This window comes from Drosophila melanogaster, chromosome 3L, assembly GCF_000001215.4.
Source record: "Drosophila melanogaster chromosome 3L".
NCBI classification, from domain to species: Eukaryota; Metazoa; Arthropoda; class Insecta; order Diptera; family Drosophilidae; genus Drosophila; species Drosophila melanogaster.
The window spans coordinates 16,362,122-16,378,762 of NT_037436.4; the positions used below are offsets into that span (position 1 = coordinate 16,362,122).

General features: G+C 43.2%; 6 protein-coding genes across 8 annotated transcripts; 4 read left to right on the plus strand and 2 right to left on the minus strand.

Moving 5' to 3' along the window:
- Nucleotides 1-481: 481 nt before the first annotated feature.
- Cpr72Ea (Cuticular protein 72Ea) lies at nucleotides 482-1,629 on the plus strand. The gene has a single exon (NM_140625.3). It carries the CDS (start codon nucleotides 529-531, stop codon nucleotides 1,552-1,554), a length of 1,026 nt encoding a protein of 341 aa, NP_648882.1. The 5' UTR covers nucleotides 482-528; the 3' UTR covers nucleotides 1,555-1,629.
- A 1,148-nt stretch (nucleotides 1,630-2,777) lies between these two features.
- On the plus strand, nucleotides 2,778-3,586 carry Cpr72Eb (Cuticular protein 72Eb). Its single transcript, NM_140626.2, has one exon. The coding sequence runs from the start codon at nucleotides 2,876-2,878 to the stop codon at nucleotides 3,527-3,529; it is 654 nt and encodes a 217-aa protein (NP_648883.1). The 5' UTR covers nucleotides 2,778-2,875; the 3' UTR covers nucleotides 3,530-3,586.
- A 186-nt stretch (nucleotides 3,587-3,772) lies between these two features.
- Cpr72Ec (Cuticular protein 72Ec) lies at nucleotides 3,773-5,219 on the minus strand. The gene has a single exon (NM_140627.3). It carries the CDS (start codon nucleotides 5,185-5,187, stop codon nucleotides 3,898-3,900), a length of 1,290 nt encoding a protein of 429 aa, NP_648884.1. The 5' UTR covers nucleotides 5,188-5,219; the 3' UTR covers nucleotides 3,773-3,897.
- A 1,048-nt stretch (nucleotides 5,220-6,267) lies between these two features.
- On the plus strand, nucleotides 6,268-7,397 carry CG4842 (uncharacterized protein). Its single transcript, NM_140628.3, has 4 exons — nucleotides 6,268-6,428; nucleotides 6,487-6,714; nucleotides 6,784-6,957; nucleotides 7,027-7,397. Exons 1-4 carry the CDS (start codon nucleotides 6,336-6,338, stop codon nucleotides 7,309-7,311), a joined length of 780 nt encoding a protein of 259 aa, NP_648885.1. The 5' UTR covers nucleotides 6,268-6,335; the 3' UTR covers nucleotides 7,312-7,397.
- A 307-nt stretch (nucleotides 7,398-7,704) lies between these two features.
- Nucleotides 7,705-8,824, plus strand: CG18814 (uncharacterized protein). Its single transcript, NM_144416.2, has 4 exons — nucleotides 7,705-7,847; nucleotides 7,903-8,130; nucleotides 8,185-8,358; nucleotides 8,414-8,824. Exons 1-4 carry the CDS (start codon nucleotides 7,755-7,757, stop codon nucleotides 8,720-8,722), a joined length of 804 nt encoding a protein of 267 aa, NP_652673.2. The 5' UTR covers nucleotides 7,705-7,754; the 3' UTR covers nucleotides 8,723-8,824.
- Nucleotides 8,817-16,445, minus strand: roq (roquin). Of its 3 annotated transcripts, none has more exons than NM_001275011.2 (4): nucleotides 16,311-16,445; nucleotides 14,955-15,117; nucleotides 12,739-14,889; nucleotides 8,817-12,546 (listed from the first exon to the last, which is right to left on the minus strand). In NM_001275011.2, exons 2-4 carry the CDS (start codon nucleotides 15,114-15,116, stop codon nucleotides 12,400-12,402), a joined length of 2,460 nt encoding a protein of 819 aa, NP_001261940.1. In that variant the 5' UTR covers nucleotide 15,117; nucleotides 16,311-16,445; the 3' UTR covers nucleotides 8,817-12,399. The 3 variants fall into 3 exon arrangements, with proteins under 3 accessions (NP_001261940.1, NP_648886.1, NP_001261941.1); NM_140629.3 differs by having other exon boundaries at nucleotides 10,316-12,546; NM_001275012.2 differs by having other exon boundaries at nucleotides 11,095-12,546.
- Between the last annotated feature and the right edge of the window lie 196 nt (nucleotides 16,446-16,641).

A 16,641-nucleotide genomic window follows, 5' to 3' on the forward strand; every position in this document is an offset into this window, starting at 1 on the left:
TATTAGGTTATTCTTTAATGAAATACGTGTGCTTGTACAAATTTGATGAATTCTATTTAAGTACAATAAACCACCTTTTTTATCAATAATAAAATATTTTTTTAATGATTGTCATAATCATAAAATTAAAATTTCAGGAATTTAAGAACAGTCTTTTTTAGCAATATTATTATTTATATGCATTTAAATTTATGTTTTAAGCTTTGTACAAATCATTATTAAACAAATTACGAACTACTTATTTTTGGATTTAATTTAAGTCATAAAAATCACGTTACTATATTAGGGTAAAAGAGCATAAAACATTTGTATACTCTCTTAGATAATAATATGGCATACTTTTAGAATTTTTTCGCAGTGTATCAGAATAGAAGCATCTGACCGGCAGGAACCTCAGCCAGAACCAGAACCTAGAACTCGCGAAAGAACCTGCTGGGTATAAAAGGATGAAGACCTAGGCTCAGAATCAACAGTTACCAGTGAACTGACGAACAAGACTCACTCGAAGCAATCTTCCACTGCCCAACCATGAAGTATCCACTTCTGCTGTTAGGAAGCCTCAGCTTGGCCCACGGACTGGCCTTGTACTATCCCTATGCGTACACTGCCGAGGGATCCGCCGTGTTCACGCCCACCCAGCGCCAGTATATCGCCAAGGATGAGTTGGGTCAGTACTCCTATGGCTATTCGGAACCATTGTCCAGCAAACAGGAGACCCGCACCCTAGACGGAATCACCCAAGGATACTATAGTTACCGGGATGCGGCGGGAAAGCTGCAAACGGTTAACTATGTGGCCGACAACAAAGGTTTCCATGTGGCAGCCACTAATCTGCCAAAGGCTAAAGTTCCCCAGGAGTCGCTAGAATTTAGTCCCAGGAGCGCGTCGCATCCAGTAGACCACCATGTTGAGCATCACGCGGAGGTGTCGCATGCTGTAGTTCAGCATCCTGTTGGCCACCATCCCATTGAAGTTCCACATCATCACACTGTTGTTGAAAGCGGACGAAGTGCTCATCCAGATGGACATCATCCCGTCGAGCACCACGAGCACCGCGTTGCTGTAGCTCAGCATCCTGTTGGCCATCATCCCGTGGAAGTTCCACATCATCACACTGTTGTCGAAACCGGCCGAAGTGCTCATCCAGATGGACATCATCCCGTCGAGCACCATGAGCACCCCGTTGCTGTAGCTCAGCATCCTGTTGGCAACCATCCCGTTGAGGTTCCTCATCATCACACTGTCGTTGAGAGCGGTCGAAGTGCTCATCCAGAGGTGCCCCATTCTATCGAACACCACGAGCACCCGGTTTCTGGCTCAGACCCATCCGGATCCCATGGTGGCCACTCCCAATTGCCTCATCCCGTTTCTGATACCGCAGAAGTGGCTGCGGCCAAGTCGCTTCATCTTCAACGCGTCCACGATGAAGGCGTGCGCAACCAGGTGCTGGCCAAGATTCCAGTTGCTGTGGCTCGCAGCCACCATGTCGTGGTTCCTGCTCCGGTCTACGGCTACACCATTCCCAGGTACTACACCCCCGGATTTTACTATTGAATGGCAGCTGAATTCGCACGATTTGGTTCATTATTTAAGAATTTCGAATTTAAATTAAAAAATTGTCAATCAGTCTGCAACGTTTCTTTTGAAGTGGTAATGGGATAATATAAAGAAATTTTTAGCAAATTCATTTTGGTAACACAATATTTGTTCGAAATATATTCTTTCTAAGTATTCTTTCTAAAATTATTCTTCAATCAACAAATTTCTTTATAATTTCTAGTTTTAACATTTGTATCTTTATTTGAATATAATCATAACTAAACTCGCGACACCTAAAGTTCAAGATCCGGCTGAACTGAACCCTTTAGCTGCCCAACTCCTGGACTCACGGAACACGTTCACTCGGACCCTGTCCTACCTCAACCTTTTGGCCCCCCGACCCACCGATCACATTCCACATATGTGCAGCATAAACTCTTCATAAATGTGGGCCGAATTTTGATTTCAATTAAATTTAATAGCAGCATAAACAACGGCAAAGGCAACAACCTAAATAACTAAAACTGGAATTGGTAGCCGGCGTGTCCTATAGCCCCACCCGGTTCCTTGACCCCTATCCGGATGATTTGCAGCTCACACTGAGAGAAACAAATGACCAATAAGTATGACACATTTTTATAAAAGTTTAAAAGTGCTGTTAAAACATGGTAACTCTTGGTTATCATTCGACACTAATTATTTAAATAACGTTGTTTCTAGCTCGAAAATAACGAAAGTCTTAGCTTTTTAATTAATTAAAAAATTACAACCTCTCTTCATTTCATAATTTTTCTTCATTTTTCAACTCCACTTTCTCTCAGTGCACATCCGGAGCCACTGAAGAGCAGCCAGCAGCCTGATTAAGTTCTTGCTTTGTGGCATTGCGGAACGTTGTTGCTTGTCTCTGTACATGTCCACATCCGATGCAGTGCGATACCTATAAGATACATACATACATGTATGTACATAAGTGTTGCTGCCCCTTGCGCAGATGAAAACAAATTGCGGCTTTTGTGCTCAAATTTATGCTGAACTTGTTGAAATCGAAATCGACAAAATATTTATGTACGAAAATGCGAGGAAGCAGAGGAAGAGGAAAAAGGAACAATAATCCTCCAGCCTGGTGGAATATGAAAGTAAAACCCAACCGGACGACCTTCCTGAGAACGCACGAAATTGTAAATTTTTGGCAGTAGGCGCCGCCTATAAAAGGCAGAATCCCCAATCGATCCCAGCACAGAGTTCTCTAGAGCGAGTACTAGTTCACCACACTAGCAGCGCCTTAAAAAAATTTAAAAAAAACCCTCAATTATCTTAAACAGCCACGCTTGAGAAGATGTACTTCCTTAATCTTTGCCTGATTTGTACCACCATCGGTTTGGCCGTCGGTTCACCAACCTTGGAGTACGGTCCCCCACCAACTTCGGATACGATCAGTCAGTATCACCACCAGGATGAGCATGGCCAGTACGCCTATGGTTACATGGCACCACTGTATTCCAAGCACGAGACCCGCACCGTGGATGGTGTGATCCGGGGTACCTTCTCCCACATCGATGCAAATGGCGAAACCCAGACCGTGGACTATGTGGCCGATGCCGAGGGCTTCCATGTAACCTCCAATCTGCCCAATCAGCAGGCCAATCAGGAAACCCCTGAAGTGGCTGCACTGCGAACACAGCATCTGGAGGCCCATAACCAGGCCAAATTGAGGTTGGCCGGAGACTACTCCGTGGGTCCACAGCCTGTTCGGGACACTCCCGAGGTGGCCGCCGCTAAGGTTGCATTCTTCAAGCGTTTCGAAGCCGAGAAGCTGCGCAACAAGTTGCTCGCCGAGAAGAAAGTTCTGGTGATACCGAATCCAACTCCCATCGCTGTTCGTTCACAGCCGATATATGTCTACCAGCCCACCACCACAGGATTCGTGTACAACTACCACACCAAGACGCAGGCCCAAGTTCCATCGAGGAACTACCTGCCAGTAGTCTAATCTTTGGATTGGTCGTCTTCGCAAAAAATATGTTAATTGTTGAGCAATAAATGATGCAAATCGGAAATTTAAATTATATCTCAGATTCATTATTATAGAAAATCCTTGAAAAAGACACAAGTATATGGCTTAGAAATCACTTAAGCCATCAATCACATTTCTAATATTTAAATTTTCAGATAAGATAAAGATATTCACACTTTTCACAGTATAAGCCACCAAAGAAAAAATGGAAAAAAATTTACTTTTGGCACAATGGTGCTCTGTCTTGCATTTATTCTTAGGAAACACGTCATAGTCACTCCTCACTTTGTTCCACGATCATTAGCCGGCTTTGATCCATCACCACGATCCGCATCATCAGGCCATTAATTGCGTTTGCTTACCAACAAACTGCGACTAAGGGCCACTGGGCGCAGGGTTCGCAGTTCCGTGGGCGTGGTAACACTGTACTTGGTGTTGGGAGAAACCAGGGTGTAGTAGGCACCTATTGGCACACGGAGATCACTGTTGTCCAAACGATCCTCGAGCAGTTTCTCGGCACTGGCCAAGTCGCCGAGTTTCAGGTAACTGCTGGAGCTTAGATCAGCCAAGGAGTAGACGGTGCGCAGGCGCAGATCATCGCCATCGCGATCAGATGAGATCTGACGAGCATTCTCCCGGATTTGACTCGAGTCTCGCAAAGATTCTTGGTTTCGGGACTGATCTTGGCGCAGGTCCTGGCGCAGTTCTTGACGCAGATCTTGGCGCAGATCTTGACGCAGGTCTTGGAGCAGATCTTGACGGGATTCTTGGTCAATTCTTAGGTCCTGACGGCGATCTTCTCGACGATCTTCACGACGATCCTCTCGCCTCTCTTCTCGCTGATCCTCTCCCCTCTCTTCTCGCTGATCCTCTCGCCTCTCTTCTCGCTGATCTTGTCGTCGATCTTCTCGCTGATTTTGTCGTCGATCTTCTCGCTGATCTTGTCGTCGATCTTCTCGCTGATCCTGCCTCTGCTCCTGTCTCAGATCTTGTCTCAGTTCCTTCCTCTGATCCTGTCGGATTTCCTGCTTCTCTCGCTGCTCCCGGTCATCCCTGTTCCTAGGCAGATTAAGCTCTCGCTGACGATCGGCCAACATGGCTGATAGCTCGGCTCGTACTCTCTCCAAGATCGCCGCATCCTCATCGGTCAGACTCTGCTCCCCCGACTGCTGATCCTCATTGTTGTTTCTGATCTGCTCCTGCTGCCTTCTGTCCGCCTCCTCACGCAAACTGGTGGCTAAAGCTTTCTCCCTGGCTTCCCTCAAAGCATTCAGGTGATTTAGACGAGCCTGCTGCACCTCCTCCGTATCGGTTACCGGCAATGGAGCCTTTCCCTTGTCCACGGGTGCTTGGGGCTGGTTACTCGCCTCGGCCTTGAAACCCTGAACGCCATTGGCCTCATAGCGAACCGTTTGTAGTTTTCCATCGGCATCCACATAAGAGTAGAATCCTCGGGACGTGCCATCTCTGGAGGAGTACTCAGCCCTGGCCGCATTCTCATCCCGGTAGCCATAAGAGTAGAAGGCTCTGGCCGTATCTTGCTCCTGGTAACCACTGCTCGGCCTTTGGGGCAATCCTGCAGCTGAGGTAAGGGCCAACAGGCCGCCCAGAATCGTCCAGGTGAAGCAGTGCATCCTCTTCTTTTGATTGCTCTTGTGGAACTGATGCTGCAGTGACTCCTCGTTGGGTGTTTTATACCACCTGCGGGTAACTCGAGGCGCCACCCACCACCCGGTCTGCACAATGACCTCGAAATGCGCAAGTCGATCCGCCGCGATCCGATTGGTGTCGATTGCTTCTGGGGCCTCTGGTTCGCTACCGCACGGATGTTGCAATAGTGAACTTAATATTGAGACACGGATCCATTGGTTGCGCAATTGGGCGGCACTACCAGCTGAGATCTGTGTCTCCGCGGATGTGGCAAGCGCAACCTGGATTCAGGCGGAAAACTAATGGGGGAAGTCTCTTTGTTTTGCTTAATGGGATAAACATCCATATTCGATTACTAGACGGTGACTACCGTTTAAGTGGCTGACACATATACATATATGTATGTAAAGTGGATTGATAACTAAGCTCTTTACTCCAAATCTATTCGAAGAATGCTTTAATATCAAAGAGCTTTTGATAGGAATCGAATAAAATAATCATATAACGATTAAATGCGTTTTATGTCTACCTTATATAGTCAAAATGTTATCAATAGTTTTATGGCTTAAACGGCATTTTTAGAGGAATTGTTACCAATTTTATCTTTAATGTATATTATAACATTGATATATAAACTAAGTTCGATGGAAACTCGCAGAAAATGCGCAGTTATCTAAAGTGTTATCATTACACATACATACATATTTATTAGCAGCTCTGATTAGTGCTGATGCTTAAAGGCATATAGCATAGGCAAAACCAGCATTTCTTAAATATTATAAAATTTAATGAACTTCCATCTTGATTATTAGAGGACCTCAGATAGGATGTGCCCAAAGCATGAATATGGTAAAATATTAATATAATAATAAAATAGAATATTTAACCAATTAAAAGTTGTATTCTCATCACTTGCCAAGCTTATGCAGTTATATTAAATAAACATAATATTCTCTGCGAGAGCATCGAAGACCAAAAAGCTCAGATAGAGCTGAGAACGGAGAGCAGTGGCGATAGGGGGTCGTTAGCACTTGCTGATCGAATAAGTTTAGCTTTCCCAAAGATCAGTTCGTCAATTGCCGCTGACTGAACTACACGAAGTCCAAAGAGCCAATAGTTTCACCACAGCGACATGGACTTAGCCGGCAAAAATGTCGTTTACCTTGGCGGATTCGGTGGAATAGGCCAAAAATGTGTGCAAGAACTGCTCCAGCGACCAATAAAGGTGTGTTGTTGACCAACACCCAAAACTAAAAACTAACTGCAAATGATTACTTCATTAGGCTCTAGCCATTTTCGATCTAAATGCTAATGAGCAGCTCTTGGCTAAGTGGAAAAGCCAGCATCCCGATACGGACGTCTTCTACCACAAGCTGGACATAACCCAGAAATCGGATATAGACGCGGCCTACAAGGCGACCGCCGAGAGATTCGGACACTTCGATGTGGTGGTCAATGGCAGTGGACTGATGAACGATCGCCTGGTCGAACTCACTATTCAAATTAATCTGGTGAGTGCAAAAAAGTTAGGAAGTTCTCCTAACAATTTTAAAAACCTTATTTACTTGCATTTTCAAAAGCTGGGAGTTATCAACAGCACTTTGACCGCCTTGGAGTACATGGACAAGGCCAAAGGCGGAAAGGGTGGGCTCATAGTGAATATATCATCGGTGGCTGGACTGCAGCCCACAGCTATAATGGCCATTTACTCGGCGGCCAAGACGGGAGTTACCACATTCACCAGAGCCATGGCTGTAAGTAGAATGGAAATGAGTTAAATGGTTTGATCATATCATATGTCAATCATATGTCATCCCCCTTAGAACCCCTACTTTTACGCCCACTCTGGTGTAGGCTTCCTTACCATCTGTCCCGGATTCACGGACACTGGGCTACTGGAGGATATTGGCAACAAGACGACATTCACCTACGACACTCCCATGCTGGCCATGTTCAACCGGGTGAAGCGTCAGAAGGCCGAGGATTGTGCGAGGAACCTGGTCTCAGCAATAGAGACGTCCAAAAATGGAACTGTCCTCATGCTGGAGATGGGTGAGACGACGGAGGTGGACATGCCAGTCATGTGGAAGCCACAGTTGGATAATTAATACCGCATTATTGTTTCTATTATGTGCGCATCATATTGTAATCTCTTTCAATTCCTTGGTGATTTAAAATAAAAGTGTTGTAAGTTAATGGAGCTTCTTTGACATTTTATGGGGCCACACGGACAGAAAATAATGTTACGTTGCTTATTTTTCATTATTGTTATAGTAACAGAAAAACACTAAACACAAAACTCTCATTTAAAAATATGAGACCTTCCATAAAAAATGGGCATGCTTTTCTAGTATATAGGCGGCTATCAAACATCTCCATTTATATATATAGCCTTTATCAAATCTCTAGGCCCCACATCAGATAAACCCAAAAAAGTAGAGCGATACTAACTGGATTGCTTGTAAGTTGTAGATCTTATGAAGAGTACTTTGCCAGTTGCTGCCAACTGAACAACTGCACGGAATATTTTAGAGAATTTATAAAGTGCCAAATGGATTTGGAAGGAAAAAATGTGGTTTATCTCGGCGGATTCGGCGGCATAGGCAAAAAATGTGTGCAAGAACTGCTTAAGAAGCAAATAAAAGTAGATTTATAAGCAAACTGACCTGAGAATATATACTAATTAATGACTCGATTAGGGTCTGGCCATTTTTGACTTGATTGTGGATGACGACCTCTTGGCTGAGTGGAAAAAACAGCATCCCGATACGGAAATCTTCTACCAGAAAATGGACATCACTCAGAAATCGGATATAGATGCTGCCTATAAGGCGACTGCAGAGAAACTTGGACACTTCGATGTGGTGGTCAATGGAAGTGGCCTTTTGGATGATCGCCGAATTGAACTGACCATACAAATAAATCTGGTAATACTTGAAATTGTACTTTCAAAGGGATTTATTTATCAATATTTTCTAAAGGTGGGAGTTATTAACAGCACTTTGACGGCACTCGAATACATGGACAAGTCAAAAGGTGGTAGAGGTGGACTCATAGTGAACATTTCCTCGGTGGCTGGTCTGCAGCCCACGCCTTTGATGGCCATATACTCCACTTCCAAAACAGGTGTCACCACATTTACCAGGGCCATGGCTGTAAGTTAAATGGAAGAACAGAAAGCGATCATATTTTGATTAATACTTACCTCAGAGTCCCATCCATTATGCCCATTCCGGTGTGGGCTTCATTACCATCTGTCCAGGCTACACGAATACCGGCATTCTTAAGGACATTGATAAGAAAACGACATTCCCATTTTATGAGACTCGCATGCGGACCGTCTTCAGCAAGGTGAAAGGTCAGACGGCGGAGGTTTGCGCTCGGAATATAGTCAACGCCATCGAAACGGCCAAAAATGGAGCAGTTCTTATGCTGGAACTGGGTGAGATCCACGAATTGGATATACCGAACCTGTGGAATCCCCAGTTAGATGATTGCGTATTCGTCTGCTTGAGCTGAACGTATCTATACTAATTAACGCCACAATAACCGCAAGAAGGGATCAAGTTTGCTGGCAATCAGAACCAAATAAAGTCATATCAAATTCTGTTTTATAATTCGAATAAATTTCGTTTATTTAAATTGCAGGCATACACACACAAAATTGAGTTTGTTTTTATTTTGCTTTCGAGTTTTTTGGTTTTTCGGTTTTTCATATCTAACATTTACAATGAATTTTGAAGATAAATATACATATTCAGCACATCCAAGAACATACATTTTATCGATGATTAACATTCAACAAAACTAGAAGAGATGTCTGATTTCGGTGGTCCGAAACTATGGATACCCTAGAAAATGAGGAATCTAAAGTTAAAAAAGAAAATAAAATCATTATGATGATAGCTTTTGTAGATAAGTTATCTGTATAGTACAGTTTCATAGTTCGAAGTTCCCAGTTTTCAAGCTGCCAGCAGCAATTAAATTGGTTAGAACAAAAGGTTCTAGGTAATTTAAAATACACCTCATAAAGTTTCAAAATATAATCTGAAAACTGTTCTTCTTTTCTGGGGTATCATGACCATGGACAGACCCGAAGGTATTTCGGAGATCTCTTGAAGTAGAAGCAAGTTCCTCTCGTTGGTGAATGGTTTTTTGCATGTAAAATACAATCTCTGCTTACATAGTTCTATGATACAATAATATACGCCCCTCAGATGCATCCTTTCAATGGCGTTAAGTGTGTGTATTTAGATACATTATTATACTCGTTATAGTTAGTTTCAATTAGCATTTAATATAAAGACATTTGTTCGTTCCCATTGAACTGGGATTAGTTTCGCATGTTAACTGTAAATTTCACATCATCACAATTCAAGGGTCTTCAACTTATAAATTACACCAAAAACAGCAGCGGTTCGTTTGCAGAGACGTGGTGAGATTTAACCTTCCAGGACTCTTGTGCTCATCTATTGAGCTTCGACTTTTGGATAGCGGTCGTTTAAACTAAAAGTATCCTATTGTCCTCACCACAACACATTGGATGCGCTGAAAGGGAGTCGCCCTGGCTAACTATCTACCTAAGATTACTCGCTTGCAGTGCTGGGTTCTGTCGAGGAGCTGATCTCACTGTGTGGGTGGCTCGACAAGCAATCTCCTGGCAGGTTATAATAGACTTATTGGATCTGAGCTACTGCAAAGTCGTCGGCAAAGTATCTGTGCGACCTTGGTCGGTTGGTTTTGCGTCACTAACCCTAGGTTGAGGAACAGAAGCGCCTACTATCGGTACCGTATTTAACCATAAATTTACGTTTATCTTATTAAGTTATGCGGATTGTCTGTAACTAGTTGCGTTAACTATAGGATCTCGTATTGTATTCCATTAAATTTCCTATCTGGTGGTTGCTGTTGGTGTTCTTAGTTCGTTATACTCTGCTGGTGGTTATTTGTTTAAGTTTCTCGTTTGCTTTCTTCGCTCTGATATGTTTCGCACATCATCTTTCATCATTTATCTATCTTTCGTCGTTAACTTAAAATAATGACAGAAATAATGACAACTAAAGTTTTGTGAAAATTTATTGGTAAATAAAATAAATAATTTGTTTTTTTTTTGCATACTTTTTTCCACTTTGATTAACAGAACTCGAAATTTGCTTAGCGTAGAAACATTGAGTGATAATACCAAAAATACATTTAATTAACATATGTATGTGTAAATATATATATATATATGCATTTAAATAAGTGTGTGTAAATAGAAAATGTCTGTGTGTATGTGTGAATTGCTCGGCACGATCTGTTTAAAAAAAAAAAGAGCCTTGAAATATTGGAGTTTGGGGGAACTTGGCGGTTGCTGGACTGATTGTAAATTATAAAGTTACAAAACTCAACTCAACAAATACGTTACTATGAACTGAACCCATTGGGTTTAAGCTACAAAAAAATCATCATCACCACAGCCAAAGTCTGAGCGGATATCGCCAAATCTGGATCTGAATCCGTATCTGGATCTCAATTGGAACTTAAGTACGCAGTTGAACGACCATCCGCCCAGACTTCTTCTTTTATATTTTTTGCGTTTGGCAGGGAGCAAATGAATTTGGGAAATCCAATTAGCTCCCTCGATTCGCTTCTATACACTGAATGCTTTAGTTTCTGAGTAGTAGGAAATTACATTTACATATATGTATGTATGTTTTGTTTTTTTAAAATTGCTTCGATCAATTTTAACTAGCTCACAACTGAACACGCACTCCCCGAGATGAGGAATATATTTTTACATGGATTCTACTACACACACGGCATCGAAACTCGTTAACAATAAATATATTTGTAAAGTTATATATGTTATGTTCCTCTATGACCAAGCGTTGTTATATATATAGGGTTCCTGATTTCATCGCTTAACAAATACAAGTTACAAAATCTTTCTCACTTTTGCTTCGAATCAAACTGATGTACAAAGTCTTGAAAGCAAAACGCAGGCTCAACTGACATTAATATATAATATTAATAATAGAGCGCACAATTGATTAGTTTCTAGATATAAATACAAATTTATATTTGCGTAGAGTAGGTATGTGTAAATGTTCTCAAAGCCCTGACTGACATTTTAATTTCCTGTTTGTCAATTCTCCTGTACTTCACTCTTCTCACAGTTTACAAAAAGGGGAAAATGGGACGTGATTTTAATTTATTTTCAATAAATTTAATAATATATAGTACAATAGTTAACAACATCGCACAATAGCGTTATTAAAATTTCTTTAAGAAATATAAACATTCATTTCACACACATACAAATGATCGTTCGTGTCCTTGTGGCTCAGTATGTATGCGTGTTGGTGTATGTGTGTGATTGTGTTTTTGAGAGCGATAGGATTTTTAGGTCCTTGTCAGCCCTACTGATTTTGTATATATAAAAATAGCGTTTTGAAATAGTTAATAATTAAAAAAAATATATAAATTTATATCTATGTTTACAGCGTTACACAATCAATCAAAATTTGATCACAAACAATCAGGAGGGGGGATGACAAACACACTATTTTGGATAAGAATATAAGTTCTGCCTAGATCTTGAAGTCTTGTGATCATGATTCAGTTAATTAGTGCACAGTATCTCTATTTCATCTCAGAAAATTGCTTTAAAATCTTCGCTGCTATACAAAACTGGATGTTGCCCGATCTCAACAAGCATTTGCATATCTCATCCGCATCCTCATCACTCTTGATCATTCGCCTCTTTTGTGGTTTCCTACGGATCTACGAGTCTGAGCTGAATTCTAGGCTACACACATAGTTTACAATCTAGGTTGAGTTTATTTTTGTTTGCTCTTACTTTTCGCTATGTGTGCTAGACACAAACCCCGAATCTGAAACATAACACGAACATGAGTAACACATTTCCACAAAATTTGAACAATGAACTAATTAGACAATTATTTAATAGATTCTAATAGACGGTACCCAACCCAATTGATTTTTTTGTTTTGGCTCCGATCCAATAACGGATCGCTCGGATCAGATTTAACTACAATTACTTTTGAAATTCTAGCAAAGTTTGAACTGTGCGGTACAAACCTCTAACGATGTGTAAAATGATTGCATTATACATATTCTCTCCCGCCCATTCGATCTATATATAAACACCTATATAGAAATATCCTCTGGCTGAGTGGGCCCGTCTGCAGCTCCTAGTCCACCTTGATCCCACTGTCATCGGGATCGACGATGTCCACCAGATTCTTCTCCAGCTGCAGCATCATTCCACTATCGATGCCGCCCTCGAAACTGTCTTCCGACATCAGTTGCGGTTTCCTGCCCCACATCGGCTGTTGCTGCTGTTTTCGGGAAGATATTTAAATATAAGATTAAACTGGTTGCAAAGTTATATCAGCTAGAAAATGAATGTTATTCACTATCGAGGTTTATATACCAAACCCATGAGCAAAAACTGTTTAGATTGCATAAATAGATAATATATAGATAAATGATAAATAGCCACACACCCCTTATAAAACCAGCACACGTACCTTATTGGCATTGAAGCTATCGTTTCTGTCACTCTTGAAGCCGCCATATCCCAGATCAAAGTTGTTCCAGTTGCCGGTCGTACTGCTCTTGGGGCAAATCGGGCCGTAGATACTCAGCATGGAGGAGCCAGTGGGCACATCGAATGTGGACGCATCGTCATCCAATATGGAGTCTGATCGTACAAAGTTGGCTGAATCTTTACCCGTATTGTTCCAGAACAGCAGTGATGAGCCATGATTGTTGTTGTTGTTATTGTGGGAGTTACTATTGTTGTTATTGTGGTTATTGTTGGATCGCCGGAACAGAGGCACTGCATCCACATTGACCTCCGGGACCCTGTCCAGATCTATGCTAACACTATTCGGCGGTTTCTTTTCAAAAAATGAGGTATCAGCTGTTGCGGGTAAAATCGACAACGGTCGGCTGGGATTCGGCTTGCTGGACGGTGGCTGCTGCTGTTGGGGATGCTGTGGAGGATGTTGCTGCTGTGCCAGGTATGCTTGCTCCCACGGATTGGCCAGATGGAAGACATCTCCACCGCTGGCGGGCAACATGTAGCCCTTGTGCAGGTTACTGTTCACACTAAAATTCGGTGGGTTGGCATTGCGTTGCGTTGGCGCTACCGGATTGGCTTGGTATTCTCTGGGCGAAGGAATCCTGGGCGTGCCACCGCCAAACCCGCTAAAGCGCGAATCGTAGCGGCTCGGCACTATGAGCCTGGTAATGGGACTGTGATGCGACGGCGGGAGACCACCACCTGGCGAAAGTCCCAAGCTGGGATCCAGATATCCCCTAGGAGAGCCCATATAATGCATAGGCGACATAGGTAACATGGGTGGCATGTTACCTAGAGGCGGTCCCTCCTGCTCGCCTAGTGGTTTCTTTATGGCTCCTACGCCTACCGCTGGAGGTCCCTGCAGCGCCAACGGTGTCTTCATATGTTTTCCTCGATTCCGTGCACGATAGCGTTCTACCTCCTCCTGGGAATGGGCAAAGGTACAGCTAGAACCTCGGGGACACACCCGCCGCACATTCAAGTCCCTGCATAAGCTGATCTTGTACTTCGGATTGCTATTGGTCGTCCCACCACTGCCACCGCCACTGATGCCGTCCTGCGCCTTGCGCACTCCGTGGTGCTGAAGGAAGTTCACCAGTCCAACGACCGAATGCCGCACTGCATCCAAGGCCTCAGCCAAAACCGACCACGGGGCAACCTCCGCACAGGGATCAATATTGGCCAGGTACTTCAGATGATGATGCAAACTGGATAGCTTCGCAGGATCGCTGGTCCGCTGCAAGGCGATGACCAATTCCTGGACTGATTGCGCAAAGGAGCTTGGCGTCTGCAGCTTATCGATGATGCTCTGCATGTGGCTTTTATGCATCACGTCGCCATACAATAGGGAAGACCATTGTTCCGGTGCAATTCGCAGACCCGCCTCGGTGGCTATCTGAACGATTTGGGCATCGTGCTCCCGGCGTAGGGCGTCATACGTACGGAATTCCTCTTTGAGCTGCATCAACGACGAGTCCGCCTCCCGCTTGGACACCTTGAAGCAGCTGGCGCGGTAGAGCAGCTGTACCACATGTCCGATACTCGTCTTGGAGGCCTGGGGAAACTTCGGCTCTAGTCGCTGCACGACGAACATGACCAGCACTTTGCGCGAAAGCGCTGATCCCTCCTCCAAGGCCAGCAGCACCAGTTTGAGCACCTCCTCCTGCATGGCGGGTCCAAGGAACTGGCATCCTCTTGTCCGCACTGCAGCCCACAGATTTGAGCTCAACTGCTGGGGATTTTGGTGCTGCAGGATCAGCTCGGTGACTGTGCGTTCGCCTAGGGATCTGGCTGCTCGAAGCGCTCTCACCCGTCCCTCCTCCTCCATCAGCTGGCAGTTGACCAGAGTAACCAGTTTCCGTAACATGGGTCGAGTTAGAAGATTGCCATTTCCGTTCAGGTTGAGGAAGGACTTCAAGTGCAAAGCCAGCTCCTCGATGCACCGCTGACCCAGTTGGTAACACTTAAGGTGCTCCGGCTCCAGCTTCTGCACACTGGGCGGTGGTGGTGCCAGCTCGAGGAGCTCCGAGTCCTTGACCAACTGGAGCAAGGCATGGTTGATGGGCAAATTGTCGATGTCACTGACAATCACGGTCTGAGAAAAGAGATTAGGGCAGATCGTTTAGGGTTGGCGCAATACTTAAATGGAGTTCAACTCACCTGATCGAAGGGACACTGCCGGTTGTAGAGGGTCGTCAGGCATAGCTTGCAGATGGTGTGCCCGCAGCCCAGACTGACCGGACATCGCTGGCTGGCCGCGAATTCATTGCAGCAGATGGGACAGTTCAGAAAATCTGTCCATGAGGGAGCCTGAATCGGCATGCTGTGCGTAAATTACATAAAAATACCAATTAAAATAAAATAAGCCAAAAGGTAAGGAAAATCTTATTTTAATGGAATCTTGGTGATATTGAAATCGGAACAAATTACCCGAATCAGGCTTGTTAAACATATTCTATTCATATATATTGTAGGAATGGCGGAAGTAATACTGCCTTTAAAATTTCATAGCATGAATGAGTAATGTTTCTTATCTTGGGTAAAGAAATCATGCTACAAATGTTCACACATATGCTCTATGGGTAATTCAATTTATGTATATCCTTATCAGATTTAACTTTATGGAAAACATTAGTTTTTTCTGAGAATGAAGTATAATATTTGAAACAGACTTGTGGCAGCCTACATCTATAAGTCTTAATGGAATCTATCACAATAAGATCTGTATAGAGCCCACCTATAAATACTTAAATTATCGATCTATAAAAGGGTAAATCGTGTAAAGATCTAATATCCCATAAAATATGCTCGTTATTATCGAATTGATGTAACGATGAAAGTGACGTGACTCAAGATAGTCTTATTTTCCTTTTACAACGATCAAAAGTGGCACAGTAAAAAGTTTCGCTTTCGTCTTTTTCTTCTTCTTGCCTTACCCCCAACGTCAGCTGTCGCCACACGCACACACTCGCGTGCTCCCCCCACACAGACACACACGCACACTCGTCTGCTGCTGTTTGTGTGCGAGGGCATTTGTACACGCATGCAAGTATATCTGTATGTATATATAGCAACTATATATTTTTATACCCCAGTTGCACTTCCTGGAGAACTTTTTCGGATCTTCAAGTGCTCAAAGGATCGCTAATATTCCTTTTGAGACCCCAGAGAGAGAGAGCCACTCACACACACACGCATAACTGCCTTTATGGGGGACACAAACGTAACTCGCTTTCAACGTCATCAAGCATCCGCTTTCTTTCGAGACGCGAACAAAGGGAATTTCGGGCAGTATCCTATAGGTTGTGCCAACCCAAGGAATGGCACCTTCGAAAAGTAGGGCCACAGGCCAGTGAAAGGTCCTTGAAACCAAGTAATCCCCCAGGAAAAACAATGAACTACACGAAAATCTCTCTCAACGTTTTTTTCGTTACGTTTCACTTTTCACTCTGCTTCGTGGATTTCGCACAAACTTGGTTTAATGCAATTTTTGGCACTGGTGCTGCACTGACTCACCTTCAAAATGCACATATTATTGCATTAAAGGTACGAAAATATGTTTTTTAATTTTCATTGGATTATTGTAAGAAATTTGGGAAGTTGCAATCAGTATGACCGCAGGTGACGAGCGGCGGAATACTGAATCCAGCTGGCTGAAAACGTTGAATGTCTTGCTGCACTGCTTACACGAAGGGTCGCACTAGGCGCTCTCAGCTGATTGCGATAAGCAGTTATCGTTTTGGACATCACTATCTATATTTGAAATTCGATAACCTAATTTTATAGCATTTATTGTATAAATGGCTAAAATATACAACACATGTTCTAATTAGAAAAACAAAAGTAC

Excerpts from the sequence above, each read along its gene's own strand:
- Cpr72Ea (NM_140625.3), top strand. The coding sequence starts at position 529 with ATGAAGTATCCACTTCTGCTGTTAGGAAGCCTCAGCTTGGCCCACGGA.
- Cpr72Eb (NM_140626.2), top strand. The coding sequence starts at position 2,876 with ATGTACTTCCTTAATCTTTGCCTGATTTGTACCACCATCGGTTTGGCC.
- Cpr72Ec (NM_140627.3), bottom strand. The coding sequence starts at position 5,187 with ATGCACTGCTTCACCTGGACGATTCTGGGCGGCCTGTTGGCCCTTACC.
- CG4842 (NM_140628.3), top strand. The coding sequence starts at position 6,336 with ATGGACTTAGCCGGCAAAAATGTCGTTTACCTTGGCGGATTCGGTGGA. Across the intron at positions 6,429-6,486 it reads TGCTCCAGCGACCAATAAAG|GCTCTAGCCATTTTCGATCT; the intron begins GTGTGTTGTTGA and ends TTACTTCATTAG. Across the intron at positions 6,715-6,783 it reads TCACTATTCAAATTAATCTG|CTGGGAGTTATCAACAGCAC; the intron begins GTGAGTGCAAAA and ends CATTTTCAAAAG.
- CG18814 (NM_144416.2), top strand. The coding sequence starts at position 7,755 with ATGGATTTGGAAGGAAAAAATGTGGTTTATCTCGGCGGATTCGGCGGC. Across the intron at positions 8,131-8,184 it reads TGACCATACAAATAAATCTG|GTGGGAGTTATTAACAGCAC; the intron begins GTAATACTTGAA and ends TATTTTCTAAAG. Across the intron at positions 8,359-8,413 it reads CATTTACCAGGGCCATGGCT|AGTCCCATCCATTATGCCCA; the intron begins GTAAGTTAAATG and ends TACTTACCTCAG.
- roq (NM_001275011.2), bottom strand. The coding sequence starts at position 15,116 with ATGCCGATTCAGGCTCCCTCATGGACAGATTTTCTGAACTGTCCCATC. Across the intron at positions 14,890-14,954 it reads GGCAGTGTCCCTTCGATCAG|ACCGTGATTGTCAGTGACAT; the intron begins GTGAGTTGAACT and ends CTCTTTTCTCAG. Across the intron at positions 12,547-12,738 it reads ATAGCTTCAATGCCAATAAG|CAGCAACAGCCGATGTGGGG; the intron begins GTACGTGTGCTG and ends TCCCGAAAACAG.